The sequence below is a fragment of the Cololabis saira genome, chromosome 11, assembly GCF_033807715.1.
Source record: "Cololabis saira isolate AMF1-May2022 chromosome 11, fColSai1.1, whole genome shotgun sequence".
In the NCBI taxonomy this organism is placed as follows: domain Eukaryota; kingdom Metazoa; phylum Chordata; class Actinopteri; order Beloniformes; family Belonidae; genus Cololabis; species Cololabis saira.
Window position 1 is genome coordinate 47966508 of NC_084597.1, and position 18330 is coordinate 47984837.

General features: G+C 41.5%; 1 protein-coding gene across 1 annotated transcript in view; it reads right to left on the reverse strand.

Moving 5' to 3' along the window:
* The window catches only part of tln1 (talin 1), a 256414-nt gene that overhangs the window by 158104 nt on the left and 79980 nt on the right, over positions 1–18330 (reverse strand). The window contains 3 exon segments of the mRNA XM_061734635.1: positions 2868–2976; positions 7169–7282; positions 11111–11291. Coding sequence (XP_061590619.1) covers positions 2868–2976; positions 7169–7282; positions 11111–11291 — 404 coding nt within the window.

The following is an 18330-nucleotide window of genomic DNA, read 5'->3' on the forward strand; positions in this document are numbered from 1 at the left end:
GAGGGTGGTGACGTCAGAAATAGTCCCGGCTCAGCCCGGATAGAACCTCGCCAGAATGGTTACAGAAAAAGTCGGCTTGGAGCAGCTCTACACGTCTCAGCCCTAGTGCAAAAGCGCAAGACGGGGCTGTGGTGGGTAGAACAGAGCTGAGGCGGGACTAGTGCGAAAGGGCCATAAAAGGCAGCATTTCCCTTTTAATTCTCAACATTTTAATATAATTCAGAGGTCTGGGCTGATTGGATGAACAAGTCACTGAATTATTTTACTTTTTACATTTTACTGGGGGATTTGACATTTCCCCCAGTTTCAGTTCTGTCTTGTCCCTCCTGTTTCCATCTGCCCTGATTGTCTGCCCCTGTGTCTCGTTATCCTCTGTGTATATCTAGTCTTGTCTTTCCCTGCTCCTTGCTGGTCCGTACTGTTTGCTCCCTCCATGTTCTCCTCGTCTAGTTTTTGGATTCCTGTTTTTGGTCTGCCTTTTTTTTTTTATCCGGCTCAGCAGCATTTTTGGTTTTGCTTTTGCAAATAAATTTAAGTTTTTTCCAACCCCTGCCTCCCGCTCTCCTGCATTTGGGTCCTCAAAACTCTGTGACACTTCACTGCAAAAACTCAAAATCTTAACAAGAATATTTGTCTTATTTCTCGTTAAAATGTCTCATTTTTAGTCAAAAAAGTCTCATTACACTTAAAACAACAGTCATTACCAGAAAAATAACTTGTTATTTGACAATTTTCACCAGTTTCAAGTACATTTTCACTTGAAATAAGTAGAAAAATCTGCCAGAAGATTTATCTTCTCATTACAAGCAAAAAAATCTTGTTCCACTGGCAGATTTTCTACTTATTTTAAGTGAAAATCTACTTGAAACAGGTGAAAATTGTTGTTTTTTCCAGTGATGAGTCTTGCTTTAAGTGTAATGCGATTTTTTTTTACTAAAAATGAGACATTTAAACTAGAAATAAAACAAATATCCTGAAGATTTTGAGTTTTTGCAGTGTTTTCTTCTCGATTCTTGTAAAGAGTCTCTCTGGGAAATGCCCAGCTTAACGGTGCCAGACGTTCTCTGGACCCATACTACATTTGAAGAGCATAACCAGGAGTGGAAAAGTAAACACTGGTTAGTTTTAGGGCCGCTTCCTCCCCGAAGCATCATCAGATTATGTGAGTTTTAGCTTCACTGTTTAGGTCCAATTATTACGGAATACATTTCACCAGTGGGCGGCGCGCACATTTAAAATACTCGACTAGACGACGACTTCACATTACATTACCCACAATGCAGTGCACACACTAGCATAGCAACGGGCACCAGCTCCAAGGCAACGGCGGCCCGAGCCCGGTGCATCTTTACTAGTCCAGTGAAGAAAGAGACGTTGCAGACGCAGCGTCAGCGAGCCGTCAGATGATGATCCTTATCATTATGTACGGGAATTTTACACATCGTCTCCCAAAGAGTCCAACAGTAAAAATATAACCTTTCTGTTCAAATTATGTCCACCTGAGAAAACAAGTCAGAGCGTCTGCCTCGTCAACTTCACATTTGAAACGTCATGTGGAGTTAAAGCATCCGTCCAGTGGGAGAAAATATCTGCAAGTCCTTGACAATCAAACAAAGTGATCAGGAAGGCCAAGAAGACCCAACAGCCCTGTAGCACCCTATAATGTAATAATTTCCTATAATGTAATCATTTCCTATAATGTAATAACGCCTGAAAATGTAATAAAATTTGCACTTAACTCATTCGAAAATGTAATAAAATCCAATCCAATAATGTAATAACTTAACCAATAATGTAATAAAATATCCTGACTAATAATAACATTTTTACCGATAATATAATACCTTATTGCATTATTGGGAATTCATTACACTTTTTTACTTTTTTTTCAAAACTGATAATGTAATACTTGACAAATAATGTAATATATTCATAATATGTTCATTTTCAGTCCAGAGTTCTACATTTTGTGTTTTAAGTATCTAAGAATGTTATATACGCTTGATTTGAAACACCAGAATGACTATTGGGTTAAATTGCAGACTTTGAGATCCATGTAATAAATTCCCAATAATGTAATAAGGTATTACATTATCAGTAAAAATGTTATTACATTATCCGTCAGGATATTTTATTACATTATTGGTGAAGTTATTACATTATTGGGTTTTATTACATTTTCGATTGAGTTAAGCGCAAATTTTATTACATTTTCAGGCATTATTACATTTTCAAAAATTATTACATTATAGGAAATTATTACATTATAGGAAATTATTACATTATAGGGTGCTACAAGCCCCAAACGACCCCAGTCCCACTGCTGCACCTTCAGGGGGAGGATTTACCTGCAACAGGTAGACACACTGATAATGGACTACAATGTTGGAGATTTACAGTCTCTGAGTAAAGTTGAAAAACCACCAGGACAATACATGATTGTTTACAGCAGGGTCTCCAACCCTGGTCCTCGGACCCCCGTCCTGCATGTTTTAGATGTTTCCTTGCATCATCACACCTGATTCTAATTAATATTCGTCATCAGCTTGTCATCCAGGTCTGCACAAATCTGTTAATGACAGTCATTTATATCAGGGTGCTGAAGCAGGGAAATATCTAAAACATGCAGGACAGGGTCCTGAGGACCAGGGTTGGAGACCACTGCTATACAGTGAACAGTTTAGGATAGGGGGGCGTTTCATTCGTATTTCTCACCAAAAAATATTGAAATTAACTGAATTTGAACTAGTTCAAAATGAAAATAGTGAACTATGAACGTGAACTGTTCATTTTTAAACTATGTGAACTGAACTTTGAACCAGTTTGAACCAGAAGTATGGACTTGCACAACCCTGGACTGCTGTTACCTGCGGTGAGGTTGACCATGGAGGCCGTGCCAGCGGTGATGGCGTCCACCTGAGAATGGATCTCGTGCTTGGACTCGTCCATCTTGTTTTTGCGCCACGCTTGAGATGCCTAAAACAGAAAAAACGACAACAACAACCCTCCACTTTCACCAGTGCTCAGGAACCGTTACAGAAAACATGCTTCTTCATGCTGATGTGAAGGAAATGGTTCAAGTTGAGCTCTGGGGACGTTGCCATGGTGACTGACTTGGAGCGTCACTTACCTCTCAGAGGCGGAGACTGTGAGCTGTGCTGGACCCTTCTGTGATGCTGCTATTAAACATTCACTATATACAACATTTACAACGTTTACAACTTTTTCCATGAAATTCTTTTTCCTGGTTCCAGAAATGTTATGACTTTTTTTCCAATAAATTGTATGACTTTTCATTGGTTATTCTGTTTGTATGTTTGAAGTACTGCTATATATGTAGATTGGATTGATGTTCCAGTTTCGGTAAAGTTATTGTGACACATATCTCCGTTTTAGAGGCTTGTAATATAGGTAAACTTAATTTTATTGGGTTAGTCACATTCTGACTTATCTGGTGATGTAGTTCAGCCACCTGACATTCCCCTCTCCAAATATGATCACCATCAGAGTGAGCACTTAACTTATAGACTGTTATGCCACTAATCCTCCATTCTAAATGACTTAATTTGACTGTTTCACAGAGGAATTTGTCTAAAGAGAGAACTGGACCAGATATCTCCAAAAAACCACTGGTTAGTATTCAATAGCATTCAAGACAACTAAGTAATAGTATATTTCATAGGGATTTATGTTTTTATGATAAATGAGAGAAAAGTGAAGGAGTCCTATATGTTTTTATTACCAAAAAGAACAATTTCCACCTAAACTAAAGGTATGATTACAGTGCTATATTTCACTATTAGAAAAGAGTGAGCATTCTCAAGTTATGGGCTTTTTTTCCTCGCTTTTCCCCTATTCGAACTGGCCCAATTTGTCCCCTTTTCAGGGTTTGGAGTAGTTCTAAAGAATAGTCAAAAAAACAAATTTCCCCCCAAAATCAAAAACCACAAAATCCAATTTCACTAACCCTGCATTCACACCGAAAGCGTAAAAAAAATCGCCTGACACCAGCATCTCGCTGCTTGGTGCGTTCACACTGAAAGCTGCATGCACTGTCGATGGCTGCAGTGGGCGGGGCTTTCAAGCTGCGCTGCAGAAGTGGATGGAACAGTGTATATAGTCTACACCAGGGGTCGGCAACCCGCGTCAGAGCCGCATGCGGCTCCGGAGCCGCCCTAGTGTCTCCCTGGAGCTTTTTCAAAAATGTTTGACCTTTTTTTTCTTTTTTTTCTTCTTTTTTCTCCTTTTTTTCTTTCCTTTTTAATCTCGACATTTCAACTTTTTTCTGGAAATTTTGACTTTTTTCTCGACATTTCAACTTTTTTCTGGAAATTATGACTTTTTTCTCGACATTTCAACTTTTTTCTCAACATTTCGACTTTTTTCTCAAGTTTGTACTTCAACATTAATCTCGACATTTCAACCTTTTTTCTCGAAATTTCGACTTTTTTCTTGACATTTCAACTTTTTTCTCGAAGTGCATAATTAAAAAAATAAATCTTCCCCCAGTTATAACTAATATAGCTACATGCAGCATGTGTTGTCTTCATTCTAAGGCTTATACAAGACTTTTCATTTTTTTCGGCTCCAGACATATTTGTTTTTTTGTGTTTTTGGTCCAATATGGCTCTTTCAACATTTTGGGTTGCCGACCGCTGGTCTACTCATATAGCGTGCACATCTTCAGTTTCCTATTTCACCATAGATCACACTTTGGGAAGCCTTCTTTATATTTTAGAGTTATTTCCGCGTAGATAAGAGTGAGTTTGATACTCCTTAACAAGTTTGGTCCGCGGATCAACATCAACCGTCAGCAAACCCTTGCTCCCAGTGAAGGCTGATATATGGTTCCGCGTCACACCAACGCAGAGCCGACGGCGTAGGGTACGCGGCGACGCACACCGTACCTTACGCCGTCGATTTAACGCGGAACCATAATTCAGGTTTGAAGCTGCAGTCTGTCTGCGGTGAACACTGACACACCAGGTCGGAGCGGATTTGGTCACGATGTTTAAACTGTGTTTTGTGATTAATAAGCACGGTTTTTAATTATTTTGCTTTGGATCGATGTAGCAAATAAAATCGTTGGGACCATCCAGCTCCTCAACCATCAGTTACTGTTTCACATTAGCAGTTCAGGTAAAAACGGCAGTCAAATCAGCAAAAATGACAGTTTGCTGGATGAAATATATTAATTCCTGATAAAATAAGTTTGTTAGTGCACAGCTCTGCTCATGTACGCATGTGAATGAGTGTACGTTTGTGTGTACATGAAAGTACAATCTGCATTGAGGCTTCTTGCTTCGGGAATCCCGGTCTGTGATTGGACGCCGCCTCGGCGTCGCCGCCACTCATTTGCATAAAGTTCAGATTTTTCAACTTCAAATTGACGCGATGCTCCGGCTGCTCCCGACGCCTCTTAACGCGCGTTTCCATAGGAAATGAATGGCAGCCGGCTGCCTATGACGCCCGTGACACTTTCAGTGTGAATGGTAATAGGAGACCCTAAAGATAATAAAAATCATTGTTGTGATTGGTTCTACCTCAGGTAGGGGTATTTCGAAAACTAAAGACTTTTTTGAGGACTTGTTCCTAGACTATTAAATGTCTCTACTGATGCTGATTTAATGAAACCAAACTTTAAAGGACTTCTAAAACACTAGACTCAGATCAATTCATGATTGGTCACGTTGGTGACTGGAAGTATTAACGGAGGATTCCACGTGATGTTGGAGATTAAGTGACTAAAACAACTGTTTTTTGAGGCGAGAAGTGAAAGATCTTCAAGGACCAGGATCATAACGCTGTATGGGCCGACTGGCAGATGTTCGGACTGGTTCCACTACGCCGAGGAACCGAGCTGTGAGACGGTGCTACAGAGGTGACAGCGATGTAATCCAATGTGGAATTATTTACCCACCTCACCGGTTTTGAACGAGATCAGATGTCCAGTTTATGAGACAACTTTGAGACTGAGGCCACGTTTACACAAACGGATATTTCCCCATCTACGTTTTGAAAAGTACCATCATTTCCAGGAACCCGCATAAATAGCTGTTAAGGTGCAATGAGCAGCCAAACCTACAGGGGGCAGTGTAACGAGAAGATAAAGTCATGCTAGCCAATCAGAATCCTGGAAAAAAACATCAACAAATGACACAAGTAACTTCCAGTTACTTCCAAGATGAACGAGAGTCTTTGGTTTGGAGTGACAGAGAAGTGGAGTTACTTTTAAGTGTGACGTTAGAATATAAAACAAGTAAAATACAATAAAAATATTGACGGTGGCCAAACAAATTGTAAACACAGGTCGCGCACATGACGCTGCACTGCAAAAACTCAAAATCTTACCAGGAATATTTGTCTTATTTCTAGTTCAAATGTCAAATTTTTAGTAAAAAAATCTCTTTACACTTAAAACAAGACTCATCACCAGAAAAATAACTTACCGGTATTTGACAATTTTCACCCGTTTAAAGTAAATTTTCACTTTTTTCCAGTGATGAGTCTTGTTTTAAGTGTAATGAGATTTTTTTGACTAAAATGAAACATTTTAACTAGAAATAAGACAAATATTCTTGTTAAGATTTTGAGTTTTTGCAGTGTGGTGACATTTCTGTCTCATAATGTGACGTTCTGAAGCCTAAATGTCCGTTTCTCTCCGTTTCTCTCTGTTTACAAGCAACCGTGAAGACAGAGTTTTTGCAAACCTCCACTTTGGCCGGAGTTTTCAGAAATGATGGTTGTTGGTGACTTTGAGGTTCATTTTTGTGTAACCGCAAAACGCATGAAAACACCACCGTTTTTGCTACGTGTAAACGGGGCTGCAGAGTTTTGATCTGTTTGTTTCTGAACGAACTGAAAAGGTCCAAGGTGTGTAGATGGCTTGCATTTAAGGATAAATAAATGTATGATTGAAAAAAGGAAGGAAATATTTCCAGGTATTGTCCGTGCACGGATTCAGAAATCACATTAATTTTTTTGACCAACACCATTTTCAGCATCTGCATGTGCCTGAACGCGGTCCGGCTGCTTCGTCGCGTTTAGAAATGAGGTCCCAAGCGAACGTTAATCTGCTCAAGAGTTCAGGTTTGAGCTCCTGTTAAACCAGCCTCCTGGAACAGACCCCAGAGCTCATTTCACGTCGGCGAGGAGCGATAGGACTCACGGCGTCCGTCCCTAACGGGGGCAGGGTGTCGAAGTCGTCCAGAGAGGCCTGGGCCGCCTGGACCGCCTGCATGCTGGAGTTGATGGTTCCAGTCAGGGCCTGCTGCGCTGAAGTCTGCCGACACACAAACACATGCAGAAATATTTACATGATTTGTTCTTTATGCATTAGGAATGGGCGGTATTTTACCGTTCACGATGTACCGTCAAAAAAATTCCCCACGGTAAGAATTTGTCATCTTGCCGTAAAAATGATAAATTCCCGTTGTTCCCGTTGACAAAAATGACGTTTTTGTCTAAAGCCGGATGGATGGATGGATGGATGGATGGATGGATGGATGGATGGATGGATGGATGGATGGATGGATGGATGGATGGATGGATGGATGGATGGATGGATGGATGGATGGATGGATGGATGGATGGATGGATGGATGGATGGATGGATGGATGGATTCCGGTTGATGAGTTTTTTGTGTAATAAACATGGCGGATATAATAGATTTATAGTTAAAAAAGTGGAGTTGAATTGGTATTTTTTTTAGCGTCATTTTTATCGTTAACGGGATGAATGCCAGAAATTATCGTGATAAATTTTTTAGTCCATACCGCCCATCCCTATTATGCATATTCTATTATGTTAAAAGGTGGGCAAGATAAGCTTTATGCTTCAAGCCCAGACCTTTTCGATCAAAATAATCACCATGTTGACCGAAGAAAACCCTGTAAATGTTTATTAATTTGCTTAGGAATTTTCATGCTTAAAATAAAGATTAACTAAAAAAAAAAAATTAACTTCGTTCTGGATGTGTATTACAGACCTTCATCTTTTCATTTCACCCCTTTAACAAAACATCAAAAGATCTGCATGAGCGCAAGACGTAAGCACTGGTTCTTACCTGGTGTTTACCTATTCATTACCAGTCTGCATAAACCCTAGATATTTTTTTTTTAATTTTCATTCATCATCACATTAATCGACATTCTAGTCACATTATAGTCGACATTAATGTTGAAATACAATTTCAAGAATAAAGTCGAAATGTTGTGTATAAAGTTGAAATTTTGTGAATAAAGTTGAAATACATTTCGACTTTTTTCTCAACATTTCAACTTTTTTCTCAAAGTGCATAATGAAAAAAAAAATCTTCCTCCTCTAAAATATTATTTTTCTTTTTCTCCTGCCTGGCCCTGATACTCTTCCGTACAAAGGAGCTGGGGCCGTAAAGCTTTTATCTGCATCTAATGCTGCCTTTCCTCTTCTGGGACTGAAGATGTCAGTGATGAAGAGGTGGCATCGTAGTACTGGTCCCAAATCCGGATAAACGCAGAGGGCGTGCCAGGAATGGTATTTGACATAAAACCTTTGCCAAATCAATATCTGATACACAATGGTTGGCCATGGCAACCGCTAAATGGCAAAAGCCAAAGGAAGCTGCGTTGCTTCATCCGAATAGTTTTTAGGATGTGAAAAAACAGGAGGTCGTTTGTGGTTTCCTGACTCTCTAAACTCTCTGCTGGGGACATATCAATGTTCAGTGATGGGTGACGGTCTGAGGGATCGGTTCACAGGTTTCCAATCTTACGTTTGCACCATTGCCTTTGATGCACTGAAATTACTAAACGTTCCTTGGTCCAATTCAGGATATTTAACAGGAGAAATATCACAATCATTTTCCCTCGACTTCCTTACTGGTCCTAATTTCCCTTGTTCCTATAATTGTTTATTACAGTTTTTCACAATTGTTTAAACACATTTCCTGATAGACTACCTCACTTTCTCAAAACCCTAAACACAAATTACAAAACTCACACACAAAATGCCAAACCCAACACTTCTCTTGAAAAAGCACAATCTACCCTCAAAACAGTGTTAACTCTTCACTAAATGGTATTTCCTTCTCAAATGCCAAACACATACATCATTGGAGTAGACATTTCTAAGCACCCACTGAACACTGATGTGCAGAATGGAAGACACTAGAGTATGAATGGAAAACACTATATGAATGCCTCAGTAGAATCCTGCATTTGTATGTTCAGTGTTACACCTTCAGCTGTTGGTTGTAATATATCACCATATAGTATTCATATGTATAGGGTACTCAAATAGAAAACAACACACAATTCTTTACTGTAACAACAAATAATATTTTACAGTATTTGGACTCAAAATGTGCAGTCCACTGGACATCACAGCAAGCTGTGGATGAAAACTTGACAGAAAATAGAAACAGAACAAAAGTATTAGGCTGCATCCTGCCTTTCATCCCTGGCTGGCCACAGGACCTCGTCCACGTTGGAGGCGATGTTCTCCCTGGCCAAGCAGCGGGGGAAGTATCTCCTACAATGCCGCATGAAGCCTTGACAGGCCTCAGCAGTGACATCGCCACATGCGTCCTCCATGGCCTGCAGCAGTGGGATCCGTGTTTGAAGATTTCTCTCATATACCTTCCATCTCCAGGCAGATAAAAACTCCTCAATTGGGTTGAGGAAGGGAGAGTATGGAGGGAGATATAGGACATCAACTTCTGGATGGACCCTGAACCACTCACGGACCAGAGCAGCCCGGTGGAAACTGACATTGTCCCAGATAACAACTAACCTGACCACCTCTGTGTCCTCCATCTGGTCTAGCTGGACAATGATATTGTGGAGCTGGTCCAGGAATGCTAGAAGAAGTGCAGTGTTGTAGGGCAGAGGGTGGCATGGTGATGGAGGACGCCGTGGTGATTGATGGCAGCACACATTGTTATGTTCCCTCCACGTTGGCCAGGGACCTCTGTGATGGCACGCTGGCCGATGATATTCCTCCCTCGGCGCCTTCTTTTTACAAGGTTGAACCCCGCTTCATCAATGAATATGAATTCAATAGCAAATTGCTGATTGCATATTGCACAACAGCCTTTGGAGTTTAGAAATGTGATTGACTGTGTGTTCTGTGTGAACAGCAAGAGAGGGAATTCAGGAAGAGTGTGCAGGATATTGGGAATTGTGTGTAGTGTTGTGAGAAATGTGTGGTATGGAATGGGAATTTGAGTCTAGAGCAGTAAATGTGCTTGGAGTTCAGCAGGATTGGTTCAGCCACCTGAAACATGAGTTTCAGGTTGTGTACATTGTGTCTGATGTTCCAATAAATGTGTTTAAACAATTGTGAAAAACTGTAAAAGTGTTGAAGGCCTGAATCGCTGCTCTCTCTTTGTTTTCGCATTTTCAGATAGTTCAACCTTCTTCTTATTAGGGCCCGAGCACTGTCAGTGCAAAGGCCCTATTGTATCTGTAGGAATTTTTGTCGTTTTTGTTTTTATCCTCATTTTTCTTCCAACGAAATGAGGGCCTTTTTTTCCCCCTAAACATGCCCCAAAAGTCACCAAATTTTGCACGCAAGCCAGGCCTGGTGAAAAATTTGATATTTAATGGTTTGCATTAATGGGCGTGGCCTAATGGCTCAACAGCGCCCCCTAGAAAACTTTGTGCCTCAAGCCCCACAATACGGTTTGACTCGTGGGTGGTGTCATCGGACTCGGGTTTGAGTCCTTGACCATAATTGGCATGAATTAGCCCCGCCCCTTCTTCTGATTGGTCGATATCTGATAGTTCCTACTTTTTGCCATAACTTTTTTATGGTTTGATATAGAGAATCGTGGGTGGTTTCATCCGCTAAATGTCCAGGCCTGAAGAATCTACATGCAAGTCATACAAGCTTCCACTGCAGCCTGAAGGTGCACAAGGGTGGAGGACCGTTCATCGCCGCTTGCAGCTTTAATTTTGCCTTTAAAACTGCAGACATGGATTAAAGGTGAAAAGTAGCTGGTAATGATACCTGGACTGGTTGTGGTTCTGTTCTGTTCAGTACTGTGTTGATCTTTTCAGGGTTTGGTGGATGCAGGGGAATGCGGTACATGATGGTTTCCAGCTTGGGGGACATGTGTGGGGTTCTCACCAGCGGAGGCATGTGTCCTCTGTGCATCTGTCCGCTGGTGATGTGCTGCTTGGCCTGAGGCATGGAGCCCATCTGGAAGCTCTCCGGACCTCCGGCTCCAGAGCGCATGATGGCCGGCAGGGCGACCGAGCCGGTCTCCACCTTCCCCACCTTGTTGAACTGCTGCTGCAGGACAGTGGACCTGGAGACACATGAGAAGGACCGTCTCTAAACTGGAAACGTCTTCTTTTTTAAATACATTTTATATATTTATCTAAAATAGTGTTTGATCCATGAAAAGCAAAGGGAGGATGTGACGGGGAAAAAAAGTGTTTCCCATACTGATGTCACGACAGAATTGAGTACCGTATTTTCGCGACCATAAGGCGCACATAATTTTTTTTATTTTTTTTTTTTAAATGTGCCGGGCGCCTTATGAAACGGTGCGCCTTGTCTATTACCTGAATTACGGTAATGTAAGGCCGGCCACCATGAGAACGGTAAAAAGAGAAGGGGGCGGGTGAAGCCCCCGTGAGTTGCGGTTTGAATGAGACCATCCACTGAGCTGTTTAATGCGGAACAGATGATGAAGACTTTTAAGGATTTGCTTGATGTGTAAAGTGAAATAAAATACAATCAAACGAAGTTTTGCTCCCGCTCTATTTAAATAGGCACACTTGTGTGTGTGGGTTGAAGCCGCGGTGATGCGCGCTGCTCCAGCCCGACTTCCTGGTTCCCGCCCGCTTTGGGAGCAGGGATTTCTGGGGTACGTCTCAGGTCAGATCAGCTTCATCCTCCGAGATTTTCAGCGAAATCTGTTGGTTACAAACCCGGTACCGGATCTCCGACATGTGCGTGTGTTTTTCGCAGCGCGAAACACACACATTCTCATTTATGTGGTGCTTGCCTGCCACGCTGATGGACAGAAACTGTATGGTGATTTTTAAAAGAAAAACTTTGCATAAGACGTTTCCAGCCGGAGTCATTATGGGATGAAGGGATGATGATCAAGTGGCTGAGACAGGTCTGGAAATTCGGACTGGCGCAGCTGAATTAGCGGAGTGGAGCTCCTGTCGGATACAACCCGGTACAGACATGCGCGTGTGTGAGCGGGACCAGCGCGGGGAAGCGGACCGGGACCCGGGACGCGGGACCCCGGACGCGGGACCCCGGACGCGGGACCCCGGACGCGGGACGCGGGACCCGGGACGCGGGACCGCCACGGTCGGGATCCGCAGCACAACGGGGTATGAAAAGTTTTTTTACTCTTGTGCTTGCCTGCCACGCTGATGGACAGAAACTGCCGGCTATGGTGATTTTTAAAAGAAAAGCGTTGCCTAAAGAGACTTTTCCAGCCAGAGTGAAATGAAAAGGGCTGGTGGCTGAGACAGGTTTATGTGCGGCGACCCAGTGGTTTTTTTTAAATTCTTTAATGCGGAAACAGAAGATGAACCTTTGAAGGGTTTGATTGATGTGAAAAGTGAAATAAAATATCAAACTAAGTTTTGCTCCTGCTCTACTTTTAAATAAGCACTCTTGTGTGTGTGTTCTGCAGCGTGTGTGTGTTCTGCAGCGCGCGTGTGTGCAGCTCCGTCTCTGTAGACGGCGCCTTTTGGGTCGGTGCGCCGTATGTGTGTTTTAAAACCAAAAATGACACACAAAACTGAGGGTGCGCCTTTTCACACGGTGCGCCGTATGGTCGTGAAAATACGGTAAGTTAAAATTATGGTTCACTGATAACAAATTATCATTAAACATGAATAATGTATTTTGGTAATTGGAGAAGTGATATGCAAATAAAAGTTGAATTGGATGGCAGCGATATTGAAAGAGTAAACAAAATCAGATCTCTAAGAGCATTAAGCATGTACAAAACAAAGTTTCAAAGAGCATTGCAGTACTTAACAGATCAAAACAGGTTTTGGATCCACATTCTTTCCTGTTCACTAGTTATTCCATATTTCACTTACTGTGCAGACATTTTGGGCAATAACTATAAAACCAGGTTCCACTCATTACTCAAACTTCAAAAGAACAATACAATACATTCATAAGGCTGGATATGGAGATCACACTAACTCACTATTCTTACAATCTAAAGTACTAAAACTCATGGATCTAGTGGCATTTCAATCAGCACCAGTAATGTTTAAAGCAAAAAATCATTCTGTACCGGATAACATTCAGAAATGATTCATTGGGAGGGAAGGGGGTTAGAATTTAAGAGGAAACCTAAACTTCAAATCTTTATTTGTGCGTACAACAAAAAGAGGTTTTTGTGTATCAGTTTGTGGAATTAAACTGTGGAATGGTTTGAATTTGGAGTTAAAAGAATGTACAAACATAAAACAATTTAAGAAGAAATATAAAGAAATGGTTTATTTGAGGTATAAAAGTGAAGACTATGTTTAAAGATCAGCAGCTGTGTGTGTTCTGCTATTTTGTCATGCTGTCTTTGTATGATTATATACTTAGATATACGTATTATACCACCTCCATCTTGAAAAACTAAACTTATATCTAAATGTAGATTTGGAGGGCGGGCGTTCTGCTATCAGGCACCATTACTATGGAACCAACTTCCAATCTGGGTTAAGGAGGCTGACACCACCTACACCTTTAAAACTAAACTTAAAACCTTTCTGTTTAGTAAAGCCTATAGTTAGTGTTTAGTAAACCTCTAGCTGGTGTTGGTAAATCTCTAGGTAGTGTAAACTCTAGTGTGTTAGAGTCAGTAGTCATAGTTGCAGCTATAGAACAAGACTATAATAGTTGGTCTCAAATATAGCTTTGCGGTAGATATGCTGCTATAGGCCTATGCTGCAGGGGGGCACCAACATGATCCGCTGGGCGGTGCCTCTCACCCTTTTTTTCCTCTCCTTTTCCCTTCCTCTCTTCTCCATTTCCATTTTTATTTTAAATATCTCATAGCTATCGTTTTTGTCCATCGTTCCTGTAGTTTCTTGTGCTGGCCCCCCTTTTTTCTCTTTTGTGCATGTTTGCAGGCCGGAGCCTCGGGAGCTGCGTGCTGGCCTGCGGCCCCAGTCCCCTCCACCCCCCACCCCCGGTCATCCCGTTGCTGCTTCCACCTGCCTGTGTGGATGTCTGCTGTGTGCTGCCATTGTTTATGTAATAATTGATCGGGGGTTTATGTTCTGGGTCTCTAGAAATCGTCTAGAGACAACTTTTGTTGTATTAGACGCGATATAAATAAGATTGAATTGAATTATATTTATATCATAGTTTTATTATATTTATGATAGAGCTTACATATTGTATTAAACAGGTTATTTTTGTAAAAATGATATATATTTATACAAATTAGTGTATAGTATAAAAAATAAATACAGACGTATAATTTATGTTTAGTTGTTGAACGAGGGTGGGATTAAATACGTTTATACTTCCTCCCACTGCTTTTCGAAAAAAAAAATTTTTTTATGTGGTGGAATGTAACCTGTATTTGTTTTCGTATATTTTTTCTTGTTTTTTATACATGTTCGAAATAAACACAAAAGAACGAACAAATGAATACTTGATGAAACCCAAACTGCTGAAACATCAGGATACAACCTTGGCCGACTACAGGTACAGACTAGTACTCTGCCCAAACAAGCATTAGCGGTGGGAACACCAAGGTTTTGTTTACCAGAATGAATTAAACTCTATGCTTCAAAATCAACATGCTCCTTTGTTTCATTGTCATTCTGCATCGAGACGCCTGATGTATGTTCTAACCCTTTTACATGCCAGCGAGTATTCGTCATAGTTTGTTATGCCTAAAACACACATGTTAAAGGGGACCTATTATGGCATTTAATGTCTATTTTAAACAGGCCTTGAATGTCTTAAATAAATTAGAAATTCAGCCTCTGAGCCATGTCTTTATCTTCCTATTCTCTAACCTCATTATCTATGCAGAATTCTGAGTGGGCAGGGCTATGATAATGAGGCTCTGTGCTGATTGGCTGCCTGAATGACGCGATACACCGCTACGAAAAAATGGTGGAAGCTCCGGCCGGCGGAGTTAAGCCTGAATTACGGTTCTGCGTTAAAACCTCAATAAAGTGGCAGCTGCTGGAGGGAGATGGACAGAGAGCGTCCGATGCCACGCAGTGCTACGATAGTCGGAGGCTCATGCAGTTACACGGTTTTATAGTTGTGGCCGTCGCTTGCATTTTGGTTCCGTGACGACGGGAGCAGAATCTTATTGGCTCGTAGATCCACATCACACTGGACGGATCGTCCGGGCGGCTGTACACTGCAGAATTTGGTTGCTTTCCTCCTTCTCTGAGTTGGCAGGCTGAGGGGAGACCACTTTATATATGTTAAAGACAGAGAACACCTGTTTTTCACAATAGGTCCCATTTAATTAAATCTACTGAAATCTGGATGATCAAGTCTTATTCTTGGTAACTTAGACACTCAGTTTCAGTCCAGTTATTCACCTGGTTGGAAAGAGAGTATTAAAGAGGTTTAGCAGGTTTGTCCACAACAGTGACATATCGATAACCTCAATCTGACAGGCTGCTGGGGAGTCTTCCGGAGACATGAATGTGGGTCAATACCATCGCCATCGCGTGAAAGAGCAACGACGGGCCGGGTGGGCTTCCAGGAATATTTTTATTTTTATTATTGTTTCTTTATTTGGAATGGAGAGGTCATTATACATATATAGAGACATTGATCACAGAAGTCATTCCAGTTTTTTTTGTTGTTGTTGTTGTTGTTGTTGTTGTTGTTGTTTTTCCCCGTCCAAGTAAGAGAATCAGGGAATGTCCTCGACCCTCTGGGCCCTTAAAGTGTCTTCCTGGGCTGTAGGTAGTAGGAATGGCTGATATTTTAACGTTCACGATAAACCGTCAAAAAAATTCCTCACAATAAGAATTTGTCATATCACGGTAAAAACCATAAATTCCCGTTGGTGACGTTTTTGTGTAAAGCTGATTTTTGGAAGGAAGGAAGGAAGGAAGGAAGGAAGGAAGGAAGGAAGGAAGGAAGGAAGGAAGGAAGGAAGGAAGGGGAAAAAAGAAGAAAGGAAGGGAAGGAAGGAAGGAAGGAAGGAAGGAAGGAAGGAAGGAAGGAAGGAAGGAAGGAAGGAAGGAAGGAAGGAAGGAAGGAGAGAGCAGGAGGAAAGAAGGGGAAAAAAGAAGAAAGGAAGGAAGGAAGGAAAGAGGAAGGGAAGGAGGATGGAAGGAAGGAAGGAAAGAAAGAAAGAAAGAAAGAAAGAAAGAAAGAAAGAAAGAAAGAAAGAAAGAAAGAAAGAAAGAAAGAAAGAAAGAAAGAAAGAAAGAAAGAAAGAAAGAAAGAAAGAAAGAAAGAAAGAAAGAAAGAAAGAAAGAAAGAAAGAAAGAAAGAAAGAAAGAAAGAAAGAAAGAAAGAAAGAAAGAAAGAAAGAAAGAAAGAAAGAAAGAAAGAAAATTCCTGTTGATGTTTTTGTGTAACAAACATGGCGGATCTGAGAGCATGATAGATTTATAGTTACAAAGATGGAGTTGAATTGGTATTTTTTTTATCGTCATTTTTATCGTTATCGGTATAAATGCCAGAAATTATCGTGATACATTTTTTAGTCCATACTGCCCATCCCTAGTAGGTAGATCCATTAGTTCTTTGTGGTGATCATCTTTTGGACAACCCTGATTCCACTTATTCAAGGTAGAACATTTTGCCGAAGAACTATGTACAAAGAACAGGAGGATCACCTGCCGCTGCCATCATATGTATAATCAATAATAAAATAAAATAAAACACAAAATTAGCAGTGAGGTCAAATGAAGTCTGCTCTAATGGGGGATATGAAAGAAATCCAATTGCTGCAGATTCAGTAAAACCTATCCTCTTGGGTTCTCAGTTGATAGGTTAGTTTCTCCATCCTAAATATCTCTAGACCAGGGGTCAGCAACCTTAGCGAACCTTGAAGCTACAGCTAGCACTAGCCTCCCTCCTGACCTGGATAAACTACGTTCGGTTCTGATAGAAGCAATAAAGGAAATGGCTGAAAATTTGATTGAGAAGGCTCTCTCCTCCATCGACAAATCTCTGGGAGAAGTCAAAACAACCATAACTGACCACGAACAACGTTTGGTTGACTTGGAAGAGGGCCTCACAGAATACTCTGGCCGAACTGTTGAGTTGGAACGACTCTGCAAACAGCTCAAGAAGGAGAACGAATCTTTGGGTGAACGTTTGGAAAACTACGAGAATCGTTCGCGTAGATTCAATTTGAGAGTCACCAATATTTGTTAACGAGCTGAACAGAACGACCCAATCAAGTCTAACTTTTTTGTGGAGGTGCTTGGTGCTGATGTATACGGAACTCCTCCTGTTTTGGGCTTGGCTCACAGGATCGGTAAAGAACCCCGAGACGGACAGCGGCCGAGAGTGATGATCGTACGTTTCCACTATTACTAGGACAAAGCTCGGGCTTTGCAGGCGGATCGGAGCCGGCTGGTTTGGCGAGATCGGAAGGTTCTTTTCTATCCGGACTATGCTGCTGCTACAGCCAAACTTCGCGCTTCGTTCTCAAAAATAAAGTCCTTGCTGTTCGAGAAAAAGGTTCGGTTCCGGCTCGCCTTCCCTGCTACATTGAAAGTGGAGTTCGAGAACTCGACCCATGTCTTCGAAACCCCCGAAGACGCCACGACATTTTACAACCAGCGGATCACCGGCATGAGACCTGATGACACTACACCTCCGGATGACGGCGACGGTACCGAGTAAAGCCTGAGTGTGGGTAATTACCGCACTGCAATATGCCCGTTCAGAACTGTCCCCGTACTACCTACCGCAGCTCTTAACCATCTTTTTTTTTTTTTTTTTCCTCCCATATAAGTATTTTATATTTTTCCAGAAAGTGACTCCTTATCTAAACCAACGTACTCTGGGTTGGGATTACTATGCGGGCAGGATTGGATCCACGTTTGTTTTTGTTTTCCTTCCTCGTTCACGGTGAGTGGGGAGTGGGGGGCGGGGGGGAGTGATGATATATAATGCCTTTTTTTTTACTACCGTGGATTGACAGGTTAAATATATGTTAATGGGACATCATTATGGACATTATTGAAGCCAAACGGCTAGATGACAATCAACGGATCGTCGTCCTTTTTTTTTTTTTTTTTTTTTACTCCTGTCAATTCTGATGTCCGATATTTTCCTCTTCTTCGTTACCACATGGTTTTTCGGCTCTCTACTGCCCCCTATCGTACGCACATCGCCGTGCAGTGACTTGGTCATTGTAG